The following is a 26,078-nucleotide window of genomic DNA, read 5'->3' as shown; positions in this document are numbered from 1 at the left end:
GGCGAATTATGAGCGACATGTAATATTTGTCACGTATACGTTTTAAACGGATTTGTTGACAGGTTGTCAATTTGACATTTTGGAAAACGGTCTTTAATGCAAATTATGTAGTAAATATTTGCTAAGAATAGACTGTCTTTAAACGACAAATATCATAAAAGCGGAGAGTGTCGTCTATCATTAGCCTGTGCGGACTGCGCAGGCTAATCTAGGACGACACCTTACGCATATTATTTAAATCTTCTTTTCACAGAGCACGGTCCATATAAATTTTCAATTTAGTGCTATTATTTCTTGTTTTGTTTTTAATAATGTGTTTAAAGTGAATATGATCTCATCTGTTACATTTAATTTCACGTTTTTATCATCATCATTATCGTCGTAGTCGTCTCCATAGTCATCATCATGTTCCACTAATTTTTTTTCTCCTTATTCTTCTTTGCCATCACCATCGGTATTTCAAACATCTGACATGATAATAGTTTTCAAAACAAATGTTAATCTCAATTATTATTGTATCGTTTGTTAACCACAATATTCCAACAAGACAATATACATAACAGTTTAAAATAGCAATTTCTTAAATTGCCTTTTTATGATAGCAAATTGAATGCAAACATCGATGATAGTGTATAATGCTTTTTCTGAATCGGAACTTTTGTAACTGAACCGTATGACTCCAATTTACTCTCATGAAATAACTCGCGCAAGTTTGAATGAAAACGTTCTTTTCTAACTGACGCTAGCCTATAGTAATTGAACGTTCAATGGATGCATTTTCATACCATGGCCATGCTCTTTAATCCATACTTCATAATAATTTTATATGCTTGGTCGTCATTATGAATATTAGTGAAGCTATGTAAATATATTTACAGGGTGTTACGGAGGGGGTTACCATAAACCACGCCTTATAGGTGGAACACACGCCCGTTGCTGCGACGACCGGATCGTACTCGGAACCTGATAACGCATGCCTAGGGATCAAACTTTAGGCCAGGTCGCGCGAGGACTTACACATAAAAACTACATTAACAAACAAAGCATTTCCTTTCGAGATATGCATATGAAACATTTGAAATTAGTCATTTACAGTGCCGAATATACGTATATGATGACAATGAATAACCTACGAAATTCAGATAACATAATTATATTGTGATAATGTACCAACGACATAGTGACGTTTTTCGTTGAACGGTAATTTGGACTGTAGAGTGATGATAATTGCACATTGTATTGATTCGGAAACAACACTTAAAGAACAACAAAACAATCATGCGTGGTACACATTGTATTAAATCGAATGAAACACTTATGAACACATAAAGAATGATGCATTCATGTTGACAATGAGTCACTATGACATTATGTCAACAGCAGTAACTTGTGTGGTAACATTATGTTAGGACATACCACGGCCGTTGCTTGGTACGCCACTTTTAAATGATTGTCTCCAACAATAGTATGGGTACGCCTCACTCCACCAGTGAGCCTTTATCGGCGAAAGATACTTCCGGCGCTCATTTACCCTGGATGTTTGCTACTGTCGCCCTGTCAGTCGCTTTCGCTGGAGCTACGCTTTTCATCACCTACATCCTTTGTAGAAGCCGTAAGACGCGACAAAAGCGGAGGAGGGATAGCAGAGGATTTCATTGCAATCATCAGCTTCCGTTCACGACTCAATGCCATTGCATTACTACTCAATTTGGACGACCCTTGGTAAATCATGGCGACTTATTTGCGCTTAATGAGTATCCTCGACAGCATCTTCCACAATACGCTGTAAGGCCGCCGGGCACCGACGCTGTTGCATGCCCAAGTAATGGACGCCAAACTTGCTGCAGAGCAGAGAGAAACGGACTCGAGTCACATGGTGTCGTTCATGTGTCCAACCCGCCGAGCTACGATACGGACGGCAGAGGATCGATCTCGGATCACCCTGTATATTTTCGTGATTCCAGCACCTCGGATGTATCCCGGAGAAACTTTTTGAACCCAGTGTATGAAAGCAGTGTACATGAAGACGGCGAACAGCCGTTGGCCGATGTCGCACTGCCAGAGTTACGGGACTTGTTTGTTGTGAGCCCGCAGTGCTGTACTAAAACAATATGTGATAAGCTCGTGGTCTCAGTGTGTCACGAGGTGGATCACCATGGCGACACGTTGGTGCTGGATAACATGGGTATTTCTTTGAAGGTTCCGCCGGGAGCGGTAAGGTTAGGTGAGATAAAACTGATAGCGCTTGTGTTGAACTGGGACTTGAGTGATAACCCAAACATGGATTTAAGAACTAGTCTCGTAAGTCCGGTTGTGTATGTCGGACCTCATAACCTTAAACTTGAAAAACCTTGCGTTCTTAAGTACCGTCACTGTGCGTTTGATTCTCGGCAGATTCGTGTCTTACGGAGCGAAACGGAATTAACCGAGCGCAAACACTGGACACCGGTGTGCGACAGGGACACGTCCTCCGCCAAATGTTTTTTCAGTCAGGACGAGTGCGAGTTGATCATAGACCGTTTTACGTTGTACACGTGCATTCAGGAGCCACGTGGCGATTGCGCTGGAAAGAAGTGGCTTCAACTGGCAGTGTTTGCTTGTCCGCTGAGGAAGGAACGCAACCATCACCAGGTGAGTCAAGTTAAGTTTTGTCTGGTTAGTCAAGCGTAATCATATAAGCTGATACATTGTTTATGATAGTTTGCGAGACCCTTATAATAAGAACAGGTTGATCCAGTTTTGTTTTATAAAGTTAGCCCAGTGTAATTATAATACCCCAGCTCCTGTCAATACTAACAACGCGTTCCTGTTAATAATGACAGGTTCGAGCGCATTAATAATATCAGGTCAGTCAATTGTTTAAGAAAGGTGTGCAGTGAGAAAAATCTTCCAAACGTCTGTTCAACATGTATTTCTTCAAATATAAAAGTTAGTATAACTTACTCGATCAAATTTAGCAAAACTAATTAAAACTTTGACTGTAATCCGAAATGAAAGAAAATGAGTAAATTTAAGTGTAGTGGGTGTGGGAGTGCGGGCACATCACTCAATCAAAGCCGTGGAGGTTTAATTGTATTTGTTGACGCTGACCAATTAGACATGACGGAAAAGACCTACAGAAAACAATGACAATATTTTACAAACAGAACAAAACAAACGATACTACGAAATATGAATTAAATGAACTTCACATTAATTAAACTAATTCACACACATTTCATAATGCAATAATACACAATGTTCATTAAATGAAACTGTTTAACTCACCAGGTTGGAATAAAACAACGACTATGGCAGTGCCCCAGATAATTATTTGGGAAATAGGGTTTTCACCCATTGATTTTGAAAAATAGGGTGATTTCATTCTTGAAATAGGGTAAACTTAGTTATATAATTGCATACCTTATAATCATTTCTTCTTTCCATCTGTTGAAGCTGCATACTTGTATTGATTCAATAAAACTGTAAACAATTATAATTAACTTTAATAAACAGATGTTTCATAACATCTTTAACCCTTGAAACATTCCATAATATAAACTTTAAACTTAAAAAGAATGTTAACACGAATGATTCGGCATTTATTGGCTCTTGCTTTCTTGGTTCAAAAAGTTTGTGATCGACTGATATTTTGGCGCAACAATCGCGGACGTCTTTCGACCTCTCTTAGACATTTTTATTTCGCATTGTAGTAGAAACTGAAAGAACAGACGCTTTACAAATACATGCACAATGAGCGACGGATTAAATCAGATTGAAAACGCATGTATGTTGTCGTAAACGCTGTAATTAAGTTATGAACTCTAGTCCACAGAGCGTTTAAATAACTTTGACTGATTTCCTGCTCCGTCATCCAGGCGCTTTCTGAATAAAAGCGTCGCCGCGTTTCGAAAATAATTCCAAAGAGAAAATACCGAAAATGAGCAAAGCATTTTCGATCGAAGCTATTGTACGCATCAAATTTGACGAATTTGCGTAAAAGTCAAATTGGTTGCGTTTTCAATACGCATGATATTGTATTTCTTTGCGTTTTTAAACATTTTAATAGGGTGAAAGACGCAGATACGCAGCTTATCTGGGGCACTGCTATGGACTTGCGCCCACTAGACCGTCTTGGCAAATGCACGCGTGGTCAGTAATTTCATAATTAAATCAACAGGTACATTTGAATGACCAATGTAAATCTTGACAGATCAATTATAAATAACGATTGGACATGACCACAATTGCACGAGCTTTCATGGGTGAACGAACACTGCCGAGAGGACGAAATTCACACAAAGAAGTAAATGTATGTTATATGAAAAGGGAGATAACAAATTGACATGTACAACATAAGTATACTTAAGAGTACCCGTAGTACCCAAGCCGACAATGACTAATCGAGCCTTATTAAAGGTGTAGCCAACCCGCTAATGTTTAGAGGTCACAAAGCGATTTGTTTAACTTATTACATAATTTCCATTTGTTGTTTTCGTTTTGTTTTATAATTACGACTTAATACATAATTCAGTAGTTTTGAACAGCCATATAATTTTTATTCGTTGTTTTCGTTGTGTTTTATAATTACGACTTAATACATAATTCAGTAGTTTTGAACAGCCATATAATTTCCATTCGTTGTTTTCGTTGTGTTTTATAATTTCGATCTAATACATAATTCAGTAGTTGTGAACAGCCATGTATTAATGCGATGTATTAATGCGATTCCTACTCAACCGTGACTTTTCATTAAATAACTGATTACGAGACGAGGAAGGTATGATGGAATGCCTTAATATGCATAAAACCTGAACAGGCTATACAGACTTGTATTGCGACACGGTTTTCTGTAAATATAACGTCATCGGCTATTAAAAGTCTGAGCGGAAATCCCATGGTGCTTGCGAAATAATTAATAGTTGCATTAATATGAACTTTTGCCGGAAACGAAAATATCGTCGGCTCCGTGCGAAAATGTCGTAACTAGAAAATCTTAACATTTCAGGAGGAAAAAACTTCAGTGCTTTTTTGAAAGCTGCTGAAATTAGGAAATATTTGTCAAATGGTCATCATTAGCATTGTTTTACGTATTTTTATGTTGGAAACTGCTGTAATTTGCTTTATTTGTAAATATATCGAGATAAGATAGTTTCCCAGAAACAATTAACACAATTCATACGAAACATTAAGATACTCCAGATACGACATTTTTAAGGGGGTATATATGAAGTTTTCCCTCGAGATATGTAATTATCCTTGCTACTTTAATGCGTATTTCCATATATCTATACCTTTATGTTGATATCTGTCAGATTGAATCGTAGATGTATAAAAATACAAACAATCACATTCTTAACCGTTATTTGACATTATTTGATGTCAACATACTCATCACACTGACTGGGAAATCGTAACTGCACAAATGTACATTTTTTGTGTGATAAATTAATCGTCATAGAAATAAAAGAAAACATGTTAATGTTATTTATTTTTAGCAGTGAAACCATATTTATAAAAAAAGCTTTTCGACTATGAGATAAAACATTTTAAAAACATGTCCATCTTTTGCTCGGTACTCTGTTACAATGTGACATTTAACGTAACACATCATGGAACCTCCTAATTTAACAACGTATACTATTCACTAAGGAACGCTGATACCTATCATGGTGTTGTATATTTATGGACCACTCATGTTAAAATAAGCGGCAATAGTCATTCGAGTGCGTGACTGATTAAAAAAGTCGACGGAAGAAAAAGTTACCGTTATAAATCATATAATTCAAAATGAACTTTTAAGCATGCGAATGCTATCGCGTAACAGTCATACATGTCTACAACATGAACTTGTAGACTATCGTCAAATTAAGTAACGCACAAAGATATATTTGGAAATTATCTTAAGTCGCCACAACGTACCTATACAGAATTTGTGCGCTAAAAAGCAGTATGAATAACAAGTAACAACAGCTATTTCAAAATCGTGTTACAACACTCTGTTTATAGAGGTCTAAAATAAAGTGAAAGCATTAAAGTGTTTATAGAGGTCTAAAATAAAGTGAAAGCATTAAAGTGTTTATAGAGGTCTAAAATAAAGTGAAAGCATTAAAGCCACTATCACGCTCACCAATACATACGGCTACTGTATTATGCTATATAAAAACATTCGACAACAAGTAGTACCATACGATGGTTAAGTACAATAGGAAGACCCTAAAAACAAGTAACATTGATGTAAAAACATTATATTACAAGCATTCGGCAAGTTTTAAGCATCTAAATATCTAAATATCGTTCCACGATGTAATCTACTTTCGCTTTCGAGTCAGGATCGGATTCATTCGGGTTGCGTTCATTTGCATAATTTAAACAAGCCATTTTCGCATTCGCTAAGTTCCAGTCACGCAGAATTCATTTCGATTTCATAGAATGATTATTCATGAGAGCTACGTCATGCTTCCGACGCTTACCGTATCCAATCTCGTGTTCGCCCGTAAATGATCGGATATTTCACGGGAGATATAAATGGAATTATTTGTGGCCACAAAAAATAAAATCGAGCATTTTGTATCTCGTTAAATCAATTCGACCAGACAACATCTAACGTTGAAATTTTGCATTTTGCTAAAAGGAACATTGATTTTTTTATGGGTTAGCTTTATTTAACGAAATATTCGATATTTTTGAGCGTGATTGTTACTTTAAGCGATAAAATGGAAAACTGTACTTATTAATTCCAAACTTTTAATTAGCAAAATTAGTACCATTTAGTCGGCTTGCAGAAAGTGAAAACAAAAAAAAGTTCATAACATGAACTGCTTCTTAAAAAAGTTTCTAGATCATAGGAAAATCTATAAAACCTATCGAAAACATGTTTTTTTTCAACCTTGCGCAATCACAAAATACTGTATAGTGTAAAAATAGTTATGTTTAAAAATGAACATGAAACCAAAAATATTGTGGCCATTTTTCAGTCACATGTCATTTATTGAATTTGTAAGAACAACTTAGCTTGTTCTATTTTATTCGTGGGATCAGTGTTTCCACTGTGATATGAAAATCGAACCAAAGATTGCATACACACTAATATTAGCTACTTCTCAGAAAAATATTTTTTTGCAATCTTTATCTGTTTATCACATGAAAGGGCAAAGTACAAATAGTTTAAACATCCGATGTTCTATAAATGGCAATAAAAAAACAATAGATAAAGTCAGATAATAATTCACTTATCTAACATTCACTTCACCTATATGAATGATATCATGTCATAAAATCACCTGGCATGGAAAAACAGGTTAAACGTTAGAACATCCATAGCACATTTTGGGTTATCAACATCATTTATTTTCGAAACATCCTAGGCCAGATTGTTGACTTTGAACATTTACTTCAAACTAAGATACCGGTAGCTACAATATGGGATTGACTTCATCATCTTGGTTTCATATGAAAAGTCTGTGATTTTGCAAACTCTGATTTAAATGTGGCGGGTATGTCACCAGTAATATTACATGGCCAATAAAGGGTCAGTACATGTTATGATAAAATATTTCATGATATTTAAACAATACTAACTAACGATTTTCAGCTCTATTTGAGCACTTGATCACTTATCTAGAAAATAAATAAAAATCTTTGATAACACTTTCAATGACCTAGAACTAATTTAAGATGTGAATAGAAAACCTTTAATTGTTCACAATTGTTCAGATCACAGGCAATAGAGTATATAATGCAGACTGATGCTTGCTGACAAGGAGTTCACCGCTTGTACCGACAGGCTCTTACGTGCCCAAAGACTGAGAATTATCCGACATAGACATTCAATGGGTCAAGCAATTTCCATACACATGTATAAACAAGCCATTTTCTGGGTTCTAATGACCACTGAAATGCTACTTTTATTCTGAGACAAAATATGACAAAAAGTATTTTTCCAGAATTCTAAACACCCTGTGTAAGGATACGTGTAACGCCACAGAGTATAGTTTTCACTTTTGGTATTATGTTTTGCGAATACTCGCCTTTTGAAAAGCAAAATCTCTGCTTAAATCTGATTACCTGAGTTGTTCAAAGAAGTAACCTTGAAAATTTAGTGAATTGCAATTGTATATGATGTTTTTAATCTTATTTTCCCCCCATAAATCTATGTACCAGGGTCATAGTACTTAGTGTTCTTCCTTGAAACAGATTATTTGTATAGGAATACATTGTTATTATTCAGGTTCAAAAGGTAAGTGTTCTCTGAACGCTCACAGATTCTCAAGCAAGAACTTCTGACATAAAGGTTACATGCTGTCAATTTGACAATAAGAACCCATGGAACGTTTAAACCACAGTTTAAATAATGTGATTTTCTATACATTTATACCATTTACAAATGTGTATATATATATATATATATATATATATATATATATATATATATATATATATATATATATATATATATATATATATATATATATATATATATATATATATATATATATATATATATATTATATAAGTATTAAGGTACGGTAATAACTACTTTATTTGCACTTCATTTTTACACTTGTGTCTAGCCTAACGTCTGTTGGTTTGATTTGTTCTTCTTAAAATGACAGCGTCCATTCCACTGAATACCATTCTGTAATTTCTAAGATAAATATGTTTAGTTATTATGCATAATATACATGTTAAGCTTACATGCGCATATGATTGTCTACAGTGTGCCATTTTAACTCAGTAAAGGGCACATTTATTCATAATCTTCATGAAAAGTTGTCAGAAAATGTTTCCCAATGAAATCTCGGTTGATTTCGAAGGCGGTAACGGGCTGTTTAAAAACAGAGCCCCAAGGGAGTTGAGCAGTTTCTAATATATGGTTATATTGAAACATTGTGATGTAACATACAATGCCCAATCTTAATGGAACGTTTTTCAAAATGTTTGTCTCAAGGTTTTCTCTGCCCATGTTTGTGTATGGTTCCAGTCCATTGAAATACTTGGCCACTAGGGGGCGTGGCAGTTTTCTTGGTATGCCTATAGTGAAACCTTCTTAACACTCAATAATTTTTTTGCCAACTATTATGAAACTTTATTATAATTACAACATTTGGTCTTATGATATCTCAACTGAGTACAAATGTGTATGGTCCATTGAAAATGGCAGTATTTCTTATAATACATTTTAGTTAAACGTGTGAACACTCTGAACGTCATTTGTTGAGACTATCTACTGACTGTTTCGCCTGAGATTAAAATGTAGTTCACCAGGTCAAATCACATGGTTATTAATTAAGCGCCTGGTTGGCTAGGAGGTTAGACATTTTCACACGGAAAGCGGGTTTTTATCATCACCATGATATTTTAAAAATCTGTTTTAGCGCCAAAACCTAGTTACGACATTTTCGCACGGAGCCGACGATATGTTTGATGTCATCAGATCTTTTGATATAAAATGACAAAAAACACCTTCACATATTGTTTGAGTGTCAAATACGCTTCGGTGCGTAATGTGAATCAATACTGGTATTGTAATATATATAAGCAGTGCTCTGTGAAAAGGGGGTTTAATGCATGTGCGTAAAGTGTCGTCCCAGATACGCCTTTGCAGTCCGCAATATGCACGTGCGGTCTATATGAGCACGTGCGGTCTATATGAGCACGTACGGTCTATATGAGAACACAGGTATTTCTTTGTATTGGTATTTCAGAACAGTCAATTACATGTTTATGTTCTTTGTATAAAAGCAATATTTTGAAATGCAAGCTGGTTTTACTATATCGCACGCGATTCTGAATACATGGGTATTACTTTGTTTTTTTGACATCGAATGCGCATGCAAAGTCATACACTTAACTTTTCACACAAATAGAATATTTCGGTTTTGTTGAATTTCGGAAACTTTAAAATCCTTTCAAAGTCACATGTAAATGTATGTTATATGAAAAGGGAGATAACAAATTGACATGTACAACATAAGTATACTTAAGAGTACCCGTAGTACCCAAGCCGACAATGACTAATCGAGCCTTATTAAAGGTGTAGCCAACCCGCTAATGTTTAGAGGTCACAAAGCGATTTGTTTAACTTATTACATAATTTCCATTTGTTGTTTTCGTTTTGTTTTATAATTACGACTTAATACATAATCCAGTAGTTTTGAACAGCCATATAATTTTTATTCGTTGTTTTCGTTGTGTTTTATAATTACGACTTAATACATAATTCAGTAGTTTTGAACAGCCATATAATTTCCATTCGTTGTTTTCGTTGTGTTTTATAATTTCGATCTAATACATAATTCAGTAGTTGTGAACAGCCATGTATTAATGCGATGTATTAATGCGATTCCTACTCAACCGTGACTTTTCATTAAATAACTGATGACGAGACGAGGAAGGTATGATGGAATGCCTTAATATGCATAAAACCTGAACAGGCTATACAGACTTGTATTGCGACACGGTTTTCTGTAAATATAACGTCATCGGCTATTAAAAGTCTGAGCGGAAATCCCATGGTGCTTGCGAAATAATTAATAGTTGCATTAACATGAACTTTTGCCGAAAACGAAAAATATCGTCGGCTCCGTGCGAAAATGTCGTAACTAGAAAATCTTAACATTTCAGGAGGAAAAAACTTCAGTACTTTTTTAAAAGCTGCTGAAATTAGGAAATATTTGTCAAATGGTCATCATTTACGTATTTTTATGTTGGAAACTGCTGTAAATTGCTTTGTCTTTAAATATATCGAGATAAGATAGTTTCTCAGAAACAATTAACACAATTCATACGAAACATTAAGATACGCCAGATACGACAATTTTTAAGGGGGTATATATGAAGTTTTCCCTCGAGATATGTAATTATCCTTGCTACTTGAATGCGTATTTCCATATATCTATACCTTTATGTTGATTTCTGTCAGATTGAATCGCAGATGTATACAAATACAAACAATCACACTCTTTACCATTATTTGACATTATTTGATGTCAACATACTCATCACACTGACTGGGAAATCGTTACTGCACAAATGTACATTTTTTTGTGTGATAAATTAATCGTCATAGAAATAAAAGAAAACACGTTAATGTTATTTATTTTTAGAAGTGAAACAATATTTATAAAAAAGCTTTTCGACTATGAGATAAAACATTTTAAAAACATGTCCATCTTTTGCTCGGTACTCTGTTACAATGTGACATTTAACGTAACACATCATGGAAACTACTAATTTAACAACGTATACTATTCACTAAGGAACTCTGATACCTATCATGGTGTTGTATTTTTATGGACCACTAATGTTAAAATAAGCGGCAATAGTCATTCGAGTGCGTGACTGATTAAAAAAGTCGACGGAAGAAAAAGTTACCGTTATAAATCATATAATTCAAAATGAACTTTTAAGCATGCGAATGCTATCGCGTAACAGTCATACATGTATGTCTACAACATGAACTTGTAGACTATCGTCAAATTAAGTAACCCACAAAGATATATTTGGGAATTATCTTAAGTCGCCACAACGTACCTATACAGAATTTGTGCGCTAAAAAGCAGTATGAATAACATCGTGTTACAACACTCTGTTTATAGAGGTCTAAAATAAAGTGAAAGCATTAAAGCCACTATCACGCTCACCAATACATACGGCTACTGTATTATGCTATATAAAAACATTCGACAACAAGTAGTACCATACGATGGTTAAGTACAAAAGGAAGACCCTAAAAACAAGTAACATTGATGTAAAAACGTTATATTACAAGCATTCGGCAAGTTTTAAGCATCTAAATATCTAAATATCGTTCCACGATGTAATCAACTTTCGCTTTCCAGTCAGGATCGGATTCATTCGGGTTGCGTTCATTTGCATAATTTAAACAAGCCATTTTCGCATTCGCTAAGTTCCAGTTACGCAGAATTCATTTCGATTTCATAGAATGATTATTCATGAGAGCTACGTCATGCTTCCGACGCTTACCGTATCCAAATTCGTGTTCGCCCGTAAATGATCGGATATTGCACGGGAGATATAAATGGAATTATTTGTGGCCACAAAAAATAAAATCGAGCATTTTGTATCTCGTTAAATCAATTCTACCAGACAACATCTAACGTTGAAATTTTGCATTTTGCTAAAAGGAACATTGATTTTTTGTATGGGTTAGCTTTATTTAACGAAATATTCGATATTTTTGAGCGTGATTGTTACTTTAAGCGATAAAATGGAAAACTGTACTTATCAATTCCAAACTTTTAATTAGCAAAATTAGTACCATTTAGTCGGCTTGCAGAAAGTGATAACAAAAAAAGTTCATAACATGAACTGCTTCTAAAAAAAGTTTCTAGATCATAGGAAAATCTATAAAACCTATCGAAAACATGTTTTTTTTTTCAACTTTGCGCAATCACAAAATACTGTATAGTGTAATTATAGTTATGTTTAAAAATGAACATGAAACCAAAAATATTGTGGCCATTTTTCAGTCACATGTCATTTATTGAATTTGTAAGAACAACTTAGCTTGTTCTATTTTATTCGTGGGATCAGTGTGTTCACTGTGATATGAAAATCGAACCAAAGATTGCATACACACTAATATTAGCTACTTCTCAGAAAAATATTTTTTTGCAATCTTTATCTGTTTATCACATGTAAGGGCAAAGTACAAATAGTTTAAACATCCGATGTTCTATAAATGGCAATAAAAAACAATAGATAAAGTCAGATAATAGTTCACTTATCTTACATTCACTTCACCTATATGAATGACATCATGTCATAAAATCACCTGGCATGGAAAAACAGGTTAAATGTTAGAACGTCCATAGCACATTTTGGGTTATCAACATAATTTATTTTCGAAACATCCTAGGCCAGATTGTTGACTTTGAACATTTACTTCAAACTAAGATACCGGTAGCTACAATATGGGATTGACTTCATCATCTTGGTTTCATATGAAAAGTCTGTGATTTTGCAAACTCTGATTTAAATGTGGCGGGTATGTCACCAGTAATATTACATGGCCAATAAAGGGCCAGTACATGTTATGATAAAATATTTCATGATATTTAAACAATACTAACTAACGATTTTCAGCTCTATTTGAGCACTTGATCACTTATCTAGAAAATAAATAAAAATCTTTGATAACACTTTCAATGACCTAGAACTGATTTAAAGGGGCCTTTTCACAGATTTTAGCATTTTTTTTAACTTATTCATTAAATGCTTTACATCGATAAATGTAAACATTGGATCGTAAAAGCTCCAGTAAAAAATCAAGAATACAATTAAAAAAAGGAAAAGAACATTGCCCGGACCAGGTTTCGAACCAGTGACCCCTGGAGTGCTGCCAGAGTCTTGAAGTAAAAACGCTTTAGCTTACTGAGCTATTCCGCCGAGTACATATACTATGAGTATTTTATACCTTATATAAGCAATCTTCGTAGTTTCACAAAATTTAACGACAAAAACAGAACTCTCCAAATTATTCAATCGTTTCGCGTTGCAACGCTTTATAATTTTTAGGTTTTAAAATCGTCAAAAGATGCATATAATGGCTATATTAGACCATGGTAAATGTTCAGTATTACTGTTTCCTCACAAATATCATAACTAAAACGAAAATTTGCGAATCTGAAACAACTTTTTTCAATTTTGTCAATTTACCAAAGCGTGAAAAGATCCCTTTAAGATGTGAATAGAAAACCTTTAATTGTTCACAATTGTTCAGATCACAGGCAATAGAGTATATAATGCAGACTGATGCTTGCTGACAAGGAGTTCACCGCTTGTACCGACAGGCTCTTACGTGCCCAAAGACTGAGAATTATCCGACATAGACATTCAATGGGTCAAGCAATTTCCATACATATGTATAAACAAGACATTTTCTGGGTTCTAATGACCTCTGAAATGCTACTTTTATTCTGAGACAAAATATGGCAAAAAGTATTTCTTCCATAATTCTAAACACCCTGTGTAAGGATACGTGTAACGCCAGAGTATAGTTTTCACTTTGGTATTATGTTTTGCGAATACTTGCCTTTTGAAAAGCAAAATCTCTGCTTAAATCTGATTACCTGAGTTGTTCAAAGAAGTTCCATTGAAAATTTAGTGAAATGCAATTGCATAATTATGATGTTTTTAATCTTATTTTCCTCCCATAAATCTATGTACCAGGGTCATAGTACTTAGTGTTCTTCCTTGAAACAGATTATTTGTATAGGAATAAATTGTTATTATTCAGGTTCAAAAGGTAAGTGTTCTCTGAACGCTCACAGATTCTCAAGCAAGAACTCCTGACATAAAGGTTACATGCTGTCAAATTGACAATAAGAACCCATGGAACGTTTAAACCACAGTTTAAATAATGTGATTTTCTATACATTTATACCATTTACATATGTATATATATATATATATATATATATATATATATATATATATATATATATATATATATATATATATATATATATATAATAAAGTATTTAGGTACGGTAATAACTACTTTATTTGCACTTCATTTTTACACTTGTGTCTAGCCTAACGTCTGTTGGTTTGATTTGTTCTTCTTAAAATGACAGCGTCCATTCCACTGAATACCATTCTGTAATTTCTAAGATAAATATGTTTAGTTATTATGCATAATATACATGTTTAGCTTACATGCGCATAACAAAGGTATGGATGAGCTTTTATGATCCCCTTTTGTCTGTTGTGCGCTGTTTGTCTACAATGTGCCATTTTAACTCAGTAAAGGGCACATTTATTCATAATCGTCATGAAAAGTTGTCAGAAAATGTTTCCCAATGAAATCTCGGTTGATTTCGAAGGCGGTAACGGGCTGTTTAAAAACAGAGCCCCAAGGGAGTTGAGCAGTTTCTAATATATGGTTATATTGAAACATTGTGATGTAACATACAATGCCCAATCTTAATGGAACGTTTTTCAAAATGTTTGTCTCAAGGTTTTCTCTGCCCATGTTTGTGTATGGTTCCAGTCCATTGAAATACTTGGCCACCAGGGGGCGTGACAGTTTTCTTGGTATGCCTATAGTGAAACCTTCTTAACACTCAATAATTGTTTTGCCAACTATTATGAAACTTTATTATAATTACAACATTTGGTCTTATGATATCTCAACTGAGTACAAATGTGTATGGTCCATTGAAAATGGCAGTATTTCTTATAATACATTTTAGTTAAACGTGTGAACACTCTGAAGGTCATTTGTTGAGACTATCTACTGACTGTTTCGCCTGAGATTAAAATGTAGTTCACAAGGTCAAATCACATGGTTATTAATTAAGCGCCTGGTTGGCTAGGAGGTTAGACATTTTCACACGGAAAGCGGGTTTTTATCATCACCGTGATATTTTCAAAATCTGTTTTAGCGCCAAAACCTAGTTACGACATTTTCGCACGGAGCCGACGATATGTTTGATGTCATCAGATCTTTTGATATAAAATGACAAAAACACCTTCACATATTGTTTGAGTGTCAAATACGCTTCGTTGCGTAATGTGAATCAATACTGGTATTGTAATAAATATAAGCAGTGCTCTGTGAAAAGGGGGTTTAATGCATGTGCGTAAAGTGTCGTCCCAGATACGCCTTTGCAGTCCGCAATATGCACGTGCGGTCTATATGAGCACGTGCGGTCTATATGAGCACGTACGGTCTATATGAGAACACAGGTATTTCTTTGTATTGGTATTTCAGAACAGTCAATTACATGTTTATGTTCTTTGTATAAAGGCAATATTTTGAAATGCAAGCTGGTTTTACTATATCGCACGCGATTCTGAATACATGGGTATTACTCTGTTTTTTTGACATCGAATGCGCATGCAAAGTCATACACTTAACTTTTCACACAAATAGAATATTTCGGTTTTGTTGAATTTCGGAAACTTTAAAATCCTTTCAAAGTCACATACCGTATCGACTGTATTGATTATTTGAAAGAAAATACAATTTGTCCATAAAACGAATCATCTTTGTTTATAAGAAGATGTTTTCGAAAGTTGTGGTTGCTATTGCCATACTCACACATACGCATGTGAATATTTTGTAATTCGAATCTGAAATCGAAGGTAGTGCCCCTTATGACGTTTTTGTCAGATATCAGATAATACCGTAAGCGTCATACCTAGTTACGCTTATCGAGGACCCACGTACACAGTCGACTATTGTCGTAGTCTTGAAATGCAGTTACTTCGAGTTTATCTTCACGATAAGCAATCAATGTTTTGTTATTGCTTGACTCATTACCCATATTTTAATGGTATTTATGTGCACATGTTCATCTAGTTTGCAAATAATGTAGATTCATTTATATAGATCGAAAAATAAATTTCGCGATTTTACAAACATTGTCTTATTCGTAGACAAGTCAATTCGTGGATTACTGATTTTAGGGTACATCAAATTCTTATTACATGTCTGGGATTCAGTGAAAGCAGAAACACAAGTAACTTAAATTTAAAATAAACACTGAATTACAATTCTTGATCGTTGAACCTTCAAAAGTCAAAGAACTGAAGTCGAACTAATGCGGCCATACACCGCGTTAAGCGTTCTAACGTTATTTCAAAAGCTAATATCCACGAAAGAGAAAATGAAAATGTACAACTCGCTCATTAAAAAAAAGATTCACGTTAAAACATGTTACCAGTGAAAGTGCGATAACTACTGTGTAGGTGGATAAAGCAAGAAACAAAACACTGAGCGTTGTCTGCCTTATATAATTATCCAAAAAATTATTTTACTAGTATTATGAATATGCGCTTTGTTGATTGCATGTGTTTACAATTACCGAATTAAATGTTGGCGGATGCGTATAATTTAACACTCCTTGACGGATATAACATCGTTACTGCAAAATGAAAAAAAATCCGGATTTACCGCAGTAAATGTTTGAACCCAAAATTACACGGCTATCGACGTAACGTTATCACTGGGATAAACTTACCACTGTTCTCGATGTAAAAAAGAGCACACAAATCTCTTTCGTATAAGATCATGTTTTGAAGAAGCGGCTTATCGAGACTTTATTTCGTTTTTTTGGTAATATTATGTCACTGAATACACTTACTTTTATTTGCTCTATCGTAAACTCGGAACACTCATCTACTCGCAAAGACTCGTTATTAAACATGTATAAGCCCCTTGATATTAACATAATTTAATTCCTATCAAATTAACGTTATGTTCTAAACCATGTGTATGTAACGTAATAGGTTCATCGTATTTGATTTTTCAATGTTTGCATCTTTCTGTTGAAAATAATACCTGGTCAAGCTGGTCACCATTGTCTTGTATGTCAGTACATTAGTTTTCTAGATCAAATCTATGTACTCTGTACTGATCTCGAAATAAACACTTGTCTTAACCAATAGAAGTAATCCACGAAATCTCGTTTCAGATTCGCGTCTACTTCCTGAACAAGACGAATTGCGCCCTACAGTGGGCAATCCAGAACGAGGCGAAGTTTGGCGGGAAACTCGTGTGTCCGGAGAAGGTGTTCTTGTTCGACGGCAACGAACACGACATGTTCACCCTAACACAGTAAGACGCCGAACGTCTATTTTAATGTTACATCTCTTTTACATCGGCAATGTCTCTTGAAAACCGGCTACATTTTTTTGAGTCGTATTCTGAGAAAAATTGGCATAATGCATGTGCGTATAATGACGTCCCAGATTAGCCTGTGCAGTCCGCACAGGCTAATCAGGGACGACTCTCTTCCCGCCTTAATTGGATTTTATCTTAGAAGAGACTTCAATTAAACGAAAAATGTCATACAAGCGGAAAGTGTCGTTCCTGAATAGCCTGTTCGGACTGCACAGGCTAATCTGGGACGACACTTTACGCACATGCATTATGCCCAGTTTTCTCAAGACACGACTCTTTTCATCCCGATTTCGTTGACTTGAAAAGTTTGTTACGACGTGTTTTTTAAGTCACATGATCATGACATATACAGATCACTAACACTATCCATGGGGCATTTTAGTTCAAACCCATTTATCGTACGTCGACCTTGGCATTTTGAAACGCTATCTAGTCTGTTTCCTGGGTGCTACCAATATTTGGTGTCTTTGGTGAAGATCTAAAGAACGTTCCCACAGTAGGTATCGAACCGGTAGCCTCTCGGTCCACACGCAAACGCCTGTTCCTCTGCGCCACGACGACCTCGATAAGCCATGAGGCATTTTATTGAACTTACATTCAGGATCCAATCTGCTTAACCCTTTCAGTGCGGGAACCGAATTTTGAAAGCCTTTGCAAACAGTTTGGATCCAGATGAGACGCCACATAACGTGGCGTTTCATCAGGATCCAAACAGTTTGCTATTCTGATAATATTCTTTGAAAAAAATCGAAGAAAATGCTAATTTTAGAAATTCAGCAGACGACATTTTAGCAGACGACAAATTTCCCAGCATGCAAAAGGTTAAAAAGGCATGATCTTACTTCCGATATTAAGAAATACAACCTAGTATTAATTTTTCAAATAATGGCATTTATAACAAAACTCTTTTATAATATATCATACACATGCGTGTGGTTCTTATATGTACGATATACAGTTTATGTATAATACTAGTATATGTTATTTGCTTTAATATCCATGTATGCATACTCCTCCCACCAACCCCAAAGTGCCTTCATAATTTGTTGAGTAACGCCACGTTCATGTGCTGTTTATCGTTACTCAGATACGTGTCCGAGGGATGGGAGATTCTCGAAGCGGACAACGAGCAGAAGATTCCTTTTCTGCACATCTGGCATGGCCATTGTCCCCATAGCACCATTTGTTACCGCCGGAAACCAACCGCAGACCAATCAGTAGTGCGAAGGCCCGCGCCGATAGTCATGGAGATCAACTTAAATCTACTTACCTATCAGGAAACGCTGAAAGAGTGCTCGGAGAAACTGTACGTGCAAGTTTTCGAGGATGACCTAACGCCTAAGACGGAACGCGAACCCGTCTGTTGCAAACACCCGGATATTGACATTATTGTTAACCACTACGGCGTTAGCGGCTACGTCACTGACCGGACGCCCCCTGATTCGCATGAGGCTACGTCGCCGTCTCCTCCTGTCGACGTGTTGAGGACTTCGAACGACAGCGACCGCAGCAAGGTTAAAATAGTCGTGAACACTCATGCGCAGGGTACTCGTAATTCACCGCCTCTCACATGCGATGAAATGAGTTCCAAGAGAAAACTGCCTCACGAGGTTCGTAAAAAACTGATGCTTATGCTGGACCCGTTAAAGGGTCCATGCGGCACTGATTGGCGTGACCTTGCAAGTGCCTTTGACCTTGACGGCTCCATTGAATACCTGCAGCATAAGTCTAGAAGCCCCACCGAAAGCCTCCTGGATGTGTTCGAACAGAAGAACATGTCGGTCTGGCAACTCCGCGAAATTTTGCGTACCATAGGCAGAATTGACTGTTCCGCAGAGCTCGATAGTCTTATAAACGCCGAAACCATGCAGATCCGAAGGCGTCCGATGGAGAACACGTGCACCGGAAGCGGAATTCATGCGCATGCGCGCCTACAATCCGAAGAATCTTCATGGACGGAGAGCTCGTATCTTGGCAACTATTCGGAACGCTTTGGACATAATTCTTCATCTAGTGAGGGGCTTGCTAGTGTCCGAAATACGGATTTATGTACAGATACCTACGCAAAAGATTTCAGTAATAATTAGTTAACATATCATATAAATAATACATGAGTTCATAGTTACAGACACAATTGTCAAGTCAATTAAGACAAGCTATAGAAAATATTTCTGATTGTGATGTCATGAAAACTCCTTTAACGTTTAAACTTACAGGTAGATAACGGAAAAGCACTGTCACTTTTGTAAGATACCATTGTTTTACTACAAAGTGAACCGTTTTGCTCTAATTTTTACAAACATTGACAGTGTAATAATGTAATTTAGATTATATACAGTGTAAAGAATGCAGGTCAGCATTAACGGCATTGAAGGCGTTTTGGTGCTATTTTACTTGCATATTTGTACTTAGACTGTTACAGTTTCTTATTTCGTTGTTTTCGTGTATTATGTTAACATTATGAAATGATCTACTTAAATAATTGACTGCATTGGTCTACACAAAGTGATCTGCTTTAGAATTCTGAGTGATAATTGTTTAAACAATAATGCTAAAAAAGCATCATAATTGATTTATACTGTCTATACTATTATACTTTCATTTTATTCACGATTCAACTAGTATATAGAGCATTCCTTTGATTTTTGTTATTTAACGTTTAATATCGGTCTGAAGATGTATGATTGTGTAATGTACACGGAAAACGTTCAGTAGCTCTCATTTATATATGTGTAATATTTCCGAAGGTTTAACATGTAGCGTCGAGCATCGTGAGTACAACAAATGTCATATATGCAAATCGAGGGTATAACAAACTAGTCTGTTATAACGATAACCGTTTTATGTATTTTAGGCTGCTATATTTTTTACACAGCGTAAGCAGGGAGCAGGATCAAAATGTATTGTTCCGAAAACCCGTTGAGGCTGTTACCTCCTCTATTTGTTCATAATTACGGATGCATTCACCTGTGAGCGTCCTTTCTGATAATAACGTAACAGTCATTTACGTGTTTAATGATCACTGCACTTGCTATCATAATTGTACTGAAATGTGCACCCCACCCCCATCGTATTACACACTTGTTCCAAAGTGAGTCTTGTTCTGTGAAAATGGGGTTTAAAGTATGTGCGTAGAGTGTCGTTCCAGATTAGCTTACGCAGTCCGCACAGGCTAATCAGGGACGACACTTTCCGCTTTTATGATATTTTCTGTTAAAAAGAAAGGATCTTTTTAGCAAAAATCTAGTTTAGGCGGAAAGTGTTGTCCCTGATTAGCTAATCTGGGACCACACTTTACGCACATGCATTATGCCCAGTTTTCTCAGAACGCGACTTAAATTATCTCCATACACGTTCATTAATTGCCTAAATATGCAACGCGTCATCGACGTATGTTATGACTGTATAGTCATAACCTCTTGATACAGTTTTGTTATTTTTTCATATTTTTGTTTATATAATTAATTCACGTGAATAGTTGATATATATCTGATGCAAGAAGATTTGTTATTCAAAATGTATATAATAATTATAGATAAATAATTTTCGTCAATTTATGTCATGTCTATTCTTTTGAAAACATGCTAATTGTTTTTGGATTTTGCTTTATGTCCTGCTCGCGCGAACAGGTATGTAGATACATATTGAATAAAGTTGTTCTGCATGTGTATGCCTCGAATGGAGGATAAAGCAATTGTATTGTCCGTTCGTCGGTCCGCCCTCTTCTTGTGGGAAGCATTACTTAAGAACTATTCCAGAGTTTCGAATGAAACTTTATGATAGATGGCTTTATGGGAGCTGCGGAATACGATGACCATAACTACAATTTACAGTTTAGAGTTAACATGATAATAAACTTTGCGAGGGGTTGAACTGTATGCCACACCTCTTTCTTTGATATTTTTGGAGTTACTGTCGTTTGCTTAACATTTTGCCTAGCATGATTATTATTATCAAATTTAATATAGTGAAATCTCATTCATTAATATAGGAAATCGAGATGAATAACTAAGTTCAAACGCGTATCTGATTCGTCTGTGACAAAGAGGCTGTTTTCATGTTATTCTTCCATTTTGAAGTATTACTCAGTTTTGAACGTAGTCCTATAATAATGTGAGTCATATTCTGAGAAAACTGAGCATAATGCATGTGCGTAAAGTGTCGCCCCAGATTAGCCTGTGCAGTCCACACAAGCTAATAAGGGACGACACTTTCCGCCTAAACTGGATTTTCGGAAAGGCGGGACTTCCTTGAAACTAAAAATACCATAACAGTGCAAAGTGTCGTCCCTGATTTGCCTGTGCGGACTTCACAGGCTAATCTGGGACGAAACTTTATGACAATGCAGTATGCCCACTTTTCTCAAATCGCCACTTAGATAACGATAACGACCGCTGCCAGGCGGTCACAATACACATATAAGAAGTCCATTTCAGTTTTTCAGAGTTATTGTTCTTGTTGATTTTTCAATTAAACAATAAAACATGTCTGTTACGTTGAATGTCTATATCACAATTGTTAATAAAATAAATACTTTGGGGATCCAGTTTCAACAAATGGAATGGTCTTTGAAGTATTTTAAAATAAACATTTCAGGTATTTTGAAACTTGTAAGTACATATAAATAAGTTTACGTTTATAGTCATTTCGTCATCTTGCATTAAACAATTCGTTAAATATTTGTCTTTCATATATCATCGTTGTTCATTCACATATTGCTGTTTACTTTCATGTGATTTACAATGAAATGTTTGATAGGGTATCTCCGCTCATGTTATTTAAATCCATATGACTTGCTGGTTAAGTTGTTTCGTGATTTAACTTTATTGAGAATATATGTATTATATTGTACCATTAAAATAGTAAACAATACTCTTTCATTTTGTTATTTTTAAAGTTATTGTTTCCTCTGTTTTACGTCAGACATGATCATGGATAATAATTAAGTATGACCGTAGTTTCTGCATGTCTTTGTATTATTTGATAATATTCTTACATATATCAACATTTGCTGCCCAACAGTTTTATTTTTTCAAGCTATTTGCAGATTCTGTAAATTATAACTTTCTAATTTTTGGATATCTTTCCTCGGAAAAATGATAAAACGTGTCAAGCCGTTAAAGTCTTTAAACAACTCCATTCCTTATTAACAAATATGTTGGTATAAACAAAGTCACGAAGCCCTTAAAATATAATGGCTAACATTAGTTTGATGTGTTTTTAAACAAAAAAAGTGAAACTAATTTCCGTTTATGTCGCTGAAAATAAAGAAAATAAAGTTCCATTATGAGAGATTTATCTGTTTAACTGTTGAGTGTGCACATGTATTATCAATATATGGCGTTTATTAAAAAATCACCCAAAGGAATTGAGTTGTCAACCAGACGATTTCAGAAATGTCCATCCCGTGCATTTTATAATGCCTCAAGAGCACAATTTTAGTGGAAACGCTGACTCAATGATATTTAGTGTTAGTGTTACTGGTATCAGACAACGCAAAAGATCAACGCCAACTTTCTTTAACATCAGGCAATCATCGTTATCACAATTTAGCCCGGTCAACAATACGGATAATGTGCTTCTTTTTTTCACGTTTTATGATTCTTTAGGTCTTCTCTGTGCCAGGAGCCACTTTTTGTAGGAATTTCTTTATAAGAACATGTAGAGTAAACATACATATATCTGGGTCTGAGTTAATAAAACTCGCTGATAAATGACTAATCATTTCACAAGTTTGGTCAATGCCCTTTATCATGTTTATGCATCAATATATACAAATACGGTTAAGATGACTGTATTTTTTCCGAACTGGAATCGGTTTAATAAAAGCATACCTCAGTTGTAAACTGGTATCGACCGTTTTCGGTTAGTGTCACTCGTTGTTTCGCATAGTCGACCTCTGAATAACAAGGGCGAGAACTCGATACGACGGAGCAAACACGTATTGTGAGTAAGAAGCTGGATTTGTCTGTCATTGGCGTGTTGAGGAAAGGGAATTTGATATTTAAGCTCATCACGTTAACTTCATGCATAACACATTTCATTAAATCGATTCAATCAATTAAATGTTGTATTGATAACTTTATATTTTATATATGATCGCTTTTAAGTTAATTTAAAATTGTTACGGTTGCACATCTTTTAATTTGAATTTGCTCTTGATTTGGCTTTCAACAGGTGAAACTAGTAAAATGATATTTGTTTAAGACTATTTTCTATAAGTATGTCAACAATTGTGTATAAATTTTATGACGTAACGTATTTAATATCATATACTTTATATCGACAATTAATAGTAAAATATTTTCAAAGAATTGATTTTTTAGAAGTGTTTTGAATATCAATGGAATGAATCATACATGAAAAACATTGGGCATGTTTTTTTAATGATAACCAAATGTAACTGAAAAATGTCATAAAAGAAACTTCTCGTCAATACGAAATGCAAAATGATATTCCTTAACTGCTTGCTTTTGCTCTAATCGGAATACAATGCTAGCCTCATACAGGCTGTTTGCCTGAGAGTTGGTTTGTCATTGGTACTGCTTGTTATTGCTTAAGCTATTGTTGTTGCAGTTCGTTTTCGTACCTCGAAATCACCCAGTGATCAACAACATGAGTAGGTTGAATGGCGTAATGGACATCCAGTATATGTACTTGTGTTTATACACAATTTGTGTATGAACATCACACCTCAATCATCAAAAGCCAAAAAAAGGCGAAATTAGGATACAGACACGGATGTTATACCCATTTGTTTGTGAAGAAGGATACCAGTGATGCACATTGTTCATGATAGAAAATTTACTTTAAATATGGTCTACCCCAATTTTGAACACATTTTTTACGAGAAGCATATCACAGCTTTCGCCATTTTATTGTGAAAACATATGCAAAAAGTGATGCAGACTTTACTTATCACATTATCTTCACTAGTCTTAAAGATGACCGAGAGTTTCTTTTTCATCCAATCGTATGTTTAAATCCGCAGTTTTTGTCAACATTAAACCTTAAGTTTAATCTAAGCATAATAAAGTCATTATCAATGGAGCAATTATCATATATTTATAAATTAAAATAATTGTTCATTAACGGTAAACATAATTTTGCAACACATTTTCGACTATTTTCAACAGTTTTGTAATTACTTAATTACAGTTTAACCCAATTTGCATGCAAACGTGAACAATATACCACATCATGTACAGTAATGTCTAACGAAAAACAAACTAACTTAAACGCATTGTGTTATTCATAAGCAATTGTGGGTTCTGACTCATCTTAAAACAATGTTGAAAAATAGGCAGTTTGTTCATTGACCAGATGTGTCATACAATTTATCAAAACAAGTACTAGCTTCTCCTCTACAAAAGTAATTCTAAAATATATTCCATTACATTTACCCATGCTTGAACATAAAATAGCACTCATCCCTATACAGATGCGGACGCATTTGAACGGTATTAGTTAGATACACATATACAATTTACCTATAACAATAGAATTATATCATCTCTTTATCGGTAAAAAATTTAGGTCTGCATGACCATCTGGATTTATGATTTTCTTATGAGTTATCGAAATATTGAGTTCTTCTTGTATATTCCTCTTTGCTATACCGGAACATTAAGCTCAACTAACACCACTGTCGATCGTTAAATTAATCTTTGTGAACAAGGACGGGTGTGGTCATTTGCATACTTTTTTAGAGTGATGTGTTGGTTTCGGATGTTAACTTTGTAGAACTATTTTGGCTTAGAAATACTTATCCCAACCTCCGCGCAGAAATTCAACTGGAACCAGCATAGCTGGATCAAATCCCCGCCTTCATAACGAACCACGTGATGATAGCCTAGCCACGTTGTACAATAATGTTACCGTTGTTATTTTTTATTATATTTTTAATTAAGTTTTTAGTTTTTATCAATTTTGAACTATAACTTATACACGATTTTCAAAATATAAAAGAAAATCATACCACTTTCCATAATATAATACTTAAACAAAAATTAAAATCCTACCAAATCTGGTAGGATTTTCCTGTGATGGCAGAGACTGTTTGTGAGAGAAAGGAACGACAACTCTGCGTGGAGATTGGAGTAATCCATGCTTGCCGATCACCTGACTACCGTAGGAATACTCTCGAGAGCCACACTGCTTTGTGCGCAACAAAAACAAATACAAACAACCGAACGCTAAAACTTGCCATAACATGTGCAAAAGATCATTAAAACTGATTTTCTAAAGAATATGCAACACGACGAATGAAGCGATTGCAGGTAGAGTAGTCGTGATATCAAGAATGTTTCTCTGTTTTGATTGTCTCCCATGTTGAATAAGATTGAAAGCAGAAAAACAGGGGAAGTCACCGGACAATTTCCATCTCGAAACCTTTACTGAACTGAAATAAATAAGAAGTACGTCTTTCATAAATCTCACATAA

At 35.0% G+C, this 26,078-nt stretch overlaps 2 protein-coding genes across 4 annotated transcripts in view; one reads left to right on the top strand and one right to left on the bottom strand.

The window, feature by feature from the left end:
• LOC127839196 (UNC5C-like protein) overlaps positions 1–22,515 on the top strand; it is a 38,322-nt gene extending 15,807 nt beyond the window's left edge. For all 3 annotated transcript variants that reach the window (XM_052367465.1, XM_052367467.1, XM_052367466.1), the window contains exons 2-4: positions 879–2,631; positions 17,427–17,569; positions 18,723–22,515. In XM_052367465.1, coding sequence (XP_052223425.1) covers positions 1,447–2,631; positions 17,427–17,569; positions 18,723–19,722 — 2,328 coding nt within the window. In that variant the 5' untranslated portion in view covers positions 879–1,446 and the 3' untranslated portion in view covers positions 19,723–22,515. The remainder of the gene's footprint in view (positions 1–878; positions 2,632–17,426; positions 17,570–18,722) is intronic.
• Positions 22,516–24,640: 2,125 nt separating this feature from the next.
• LOC127839969 (uncharacterized) overlaps positions 24,641–26,078 on the bottom strand; it is a 28,728-nt gene continuing 27,290 nt past the window's right edge. The window contains exon 6 of the mRNA XM_052368361.1: positions 24,641–26,036. The gene's annotated coding sequence lies outside the window, so the exon portion shown is untranslated. The remainder of the gene's footprint in view (positions 26,037–26,078) is intronic.

This window comes from Dreissena polymorpha, chromosome 7 (assembly GCF_020536995.1).
Source record: "Dreissena polymorpha isolate Duluth1 chromosome 7, UMN_Dpol_1.0, whole genome shotgun sequence".
NCBI lineage: Eukaryota > Metazoa > Mollusca > Bivalvia > Myida > Dreissenidae > Dreissena > Dreissena polymorpha.
Note: the sequence above shows the minus strand (reverse complement) of the source record. Positions and strands in the feature narration are given on the sequence as shown.